At 38.8% G+C, this 3230-nt stretch overlaps 1 protein-coding gene across 1 annotated transcript; it reads left to right on the forward strand.

Annotated features, from left to right (window-relative positions):
* Positions 1 to 2654: 2654 nt before the first annotated feature.
* On the forward strand, positions 2655 to 3230 carry LOC102818882 (olfactory receptor 7G2-like; the record flags this gene model as incomplete). Its single annotated transcript, XM_006877920.1, has 1 exon — positions 2655 to 3230. A coding segment is annotated over exon 1 (576 nt), but the record flags the coding sequence as incomplete, so codon positions are not given.

Raw genomic sequence — 3230 nt, forward strand, 5'->3', positions numbered from 1 at the left:
GTCTCTTCTGACATCCATTTTGACCTTTTCCTTCTTTCTTGTCTTTTCAATGACTTTTTGCTTACTTCCTGTATGATGTTCTTGATGTCATCCCACAACTCTTCTGCTCTTCGGTCTTTAGTGTTTAATGTATGAAATATGTTCTTCAGATGATCTCTAAATAGAGGTGGGATATATTCAAGGTCATATTTTGGCTCTTGTGGACTTGTTTTCATTTTCTTCAGCTTCAGGTTGTGTTCTTTAACCATACTTATTCAACCTGTATGCTGAGCAAATAATCTGAGAAGTTGTGTTTTATGAAGAAAATGTGGCATCAGGATTAGAGGGAGACTCTTTAACATTCTGTGATATGCAGATGATACAAACTTGTTGAAAGTGAAGAGGACTTAGGACATATACTGACGAAGATAAAAGAGCACAGCCTATGGTATGGATTGCATTTCAATGTCAAGAAAACAAAAATCCTCACCATTGGCCAATAAACAACATTCTTATAAATGGAGAAGAGATTGAGGTTGTCAAATACTTCATTGTTCTTGGATCAACCATCAACACTCACGGAAGCAACAGTCAAGAAATCAAATGACGTATTGCATTAAGCAAATCTGCTGTACAAGACCTTTTTAAAGTGTAAAAAAGCAAAGATGTAAGCTTGAGGACTAAGGTGTTCCTGAACCAAGCTAAGCTGTTTTCAATCACCTCATATGCATGCAAAAGCTGGATAGTAGAAGAATTGATGCTTTTGAGTTATTGTGTTGGAGGAGAATATTAAAAGTGCCATGGTCTGCCAAAAGAACCAATAGAACCGTTTTGGAAGAAGTGCAGCTAAAGTGCTCATTGGATGCCAAGATGGCCAAATTTTGTCTGTTATACTTCAGACTATTGTCAGGAGAGACCAGTTGCTAGAGAAGGTGATCATGTTGGTAAGGTAGAGATTCAGAGAAAAAGAGGAAGACCCCCCAAGGAGATGGATTGGCAAAATGGCACCATCAATGGACTCAAGCGTGGCAAGGATAGTGAGGTTGGCCCAGGATTGGGCAGTGTTTCGTTGTGTTGTGCACAAGGTGACTATGAGTCAGTACTAACTTGATGGCACCTAACAACAACAACATATATTTTTTTAAAAAAAATAGTATGTTCAGAATCTTAAACCTAACCCTAAGAAACCAAGAAGGCCAGAATTTATTTTCTTATACCTTAGACATATTTCAGGAAGGACCAGTCCCAGAAGGAAATCGTGCTTGCTATAGTGGAGCGTTAGCAAAAAAGGGGAGGACCCCCAATGAGATGGATTGGATCATGGGCAGCAGCAATGGACTCAAGTTTAACAAAGAATGTGAGAATGGGACAGGATAGGGTTTTGTTATGTTGTGTATATGGTTGCTTGATGGCACTTAACAACAATTGTCTTGGTCATTAAGGAGTTGCATTGTCCTTCGATCAAGACGACAATAAATAATTTGGCTAATTAGGAGCTTTGGATATTGAGCCCCCAGAGATACATGGACTGCAAAATATCTGCCCTTGACACCCTCACTCAGTAGCCTTTGTTCACACAAGAAAGAGTGCACCTCAACTCCTCCTGCAGATGATCCTTTTCCCCAGGAGCCTAGATCCTCACTTGGTTTCTCAACCTCTTCTGAGGACAGATCTTCTAACTACATCATTCAACATCAAGGACATATGTCAAGCATCATTACTCGGGAATGCCAGCCAGGTAACCTAGACTCCCTTATATAATGTACCTTAATGAAGAATGGGTTTCACTACAGGTTCATCCAGGGAAAGTGGTAACAAGAATTGCTGCTGCTGTTGTTAGGAGCCATAGAATTGGTTTGGACTCATAATGACACAAAATACAACAGAATGAAAAATTGCCTGAGCTTGTGCAATCCTTAAAATCATTGTTATGTGTGAATCCATTCTTGCTCGTTTTTATAGTTACTGTATTAATTTATGCTATTCAAGTCCACCTGATCTCACAGAATTAAGGGTGAGAGCACATGCATTAAATGATTGGAGCCAATTTTCCATAGACTCATACCAAACTGTCTTCCATCTTCCTGACGAGTTCCCTTTGATCTACAAATCAGTCTCAAAGAGCTCTAATTCCACCAATCACTCTGTCACCTCAAAGACAGGGACCAATGCCCTCCACAGCAGATATTTGCCCTTTCTCACCTATGATAATGACTACTACAGAATTCTCTAATATTTACTTGCATTTCTGTGGTGGAAAGGAAGGAGGATTTACCAGTTTTATCTAATTTCTGCTTTTTAACACACATTATATTATGTCTGTGTGCAGCTTTGATCAAGAAAAAACATGGAGTCTGAAAAAGACACATTGCATTACTACCCTGATCCATCTATTTTATTTAATAAAACTTAAAACATTTTATATGATCATAAGAGTTGAGCTGGTATAATTTTTTAAATAATCATAATAAGACCAGCCTGACACTCCATTCCAGCATAATATTTGCATGTAGTTATTACAGATTCTTGTCTTTTAAATAAGGATAGCATGCAGCCAAAGGACATAATATTTCCAAATACTTCTTCTTTCTTTTCAATGTGGTGTTTTCCTGAGTAATGCAACTAAACATTTGATTATCTTCTCACCCATTCTTTCCATCAGTTTCATCAACAAAATGGAACAAAGAAACCAAACAGGTGTTTCAGAATTCTTTCTCCTAGGACTGACAACAGATCCAGAAATGCAGCCTCTCCTCTACAACATCTTTCTGTTCATGTACCTGGTCATCATCCTAGGAAACCTACTCATCGTCCTTGCTATCAGCTCTGACTCCCACCTCCACACACCCATGTATTTCTTTCTTTCCAATCTGTCATTTTCTGACATAGGTTTAAGTACAACTGTAATCCCAAAGATGCTGCTGAACATCCAGACACAAAAACAGTCTATCACTTACATTGGCTGCCTCATACAGGCGTGTGCTGTCCTCGTGTTTGGAGGTTTTGAAAACTTTCTTCTTGCAATAATGGCCTATGACCGATATGTGGCCATTTGTTGCCCACTGAGATACACAGTCATTATAAACCCTCGTCTCTGTGGCATGCTGGTTATATTCTCTTTGATCACTAGTATTGTGAATGCCCATGTCCATAGTCTAATGCTTTTGAAATTGTCCTTCTGTAAACACTTGGAAATTCCTCATTTCTTCTGTGAACTTGCTCAAGTTATCAAGCTTGCCTGTTCCAATACC

Source organism: Chrysochloris asiatica, unplaced genomic scaffold, assembly GCF_000296735.1.
Source record: "Chrysochloris asiatica unplaced genomic scaffold, ChrAsi1.0 scaffold00673, whole genome shotgun sequence".
Classification (NCBI taxonomy): domain Eukaryota; kingdom Metazoa; phylum Chordata; class Mammalia; order Afrosoricida; family Chrysochloridae; genus Chrysochloris; species Chrysochloris asiatica.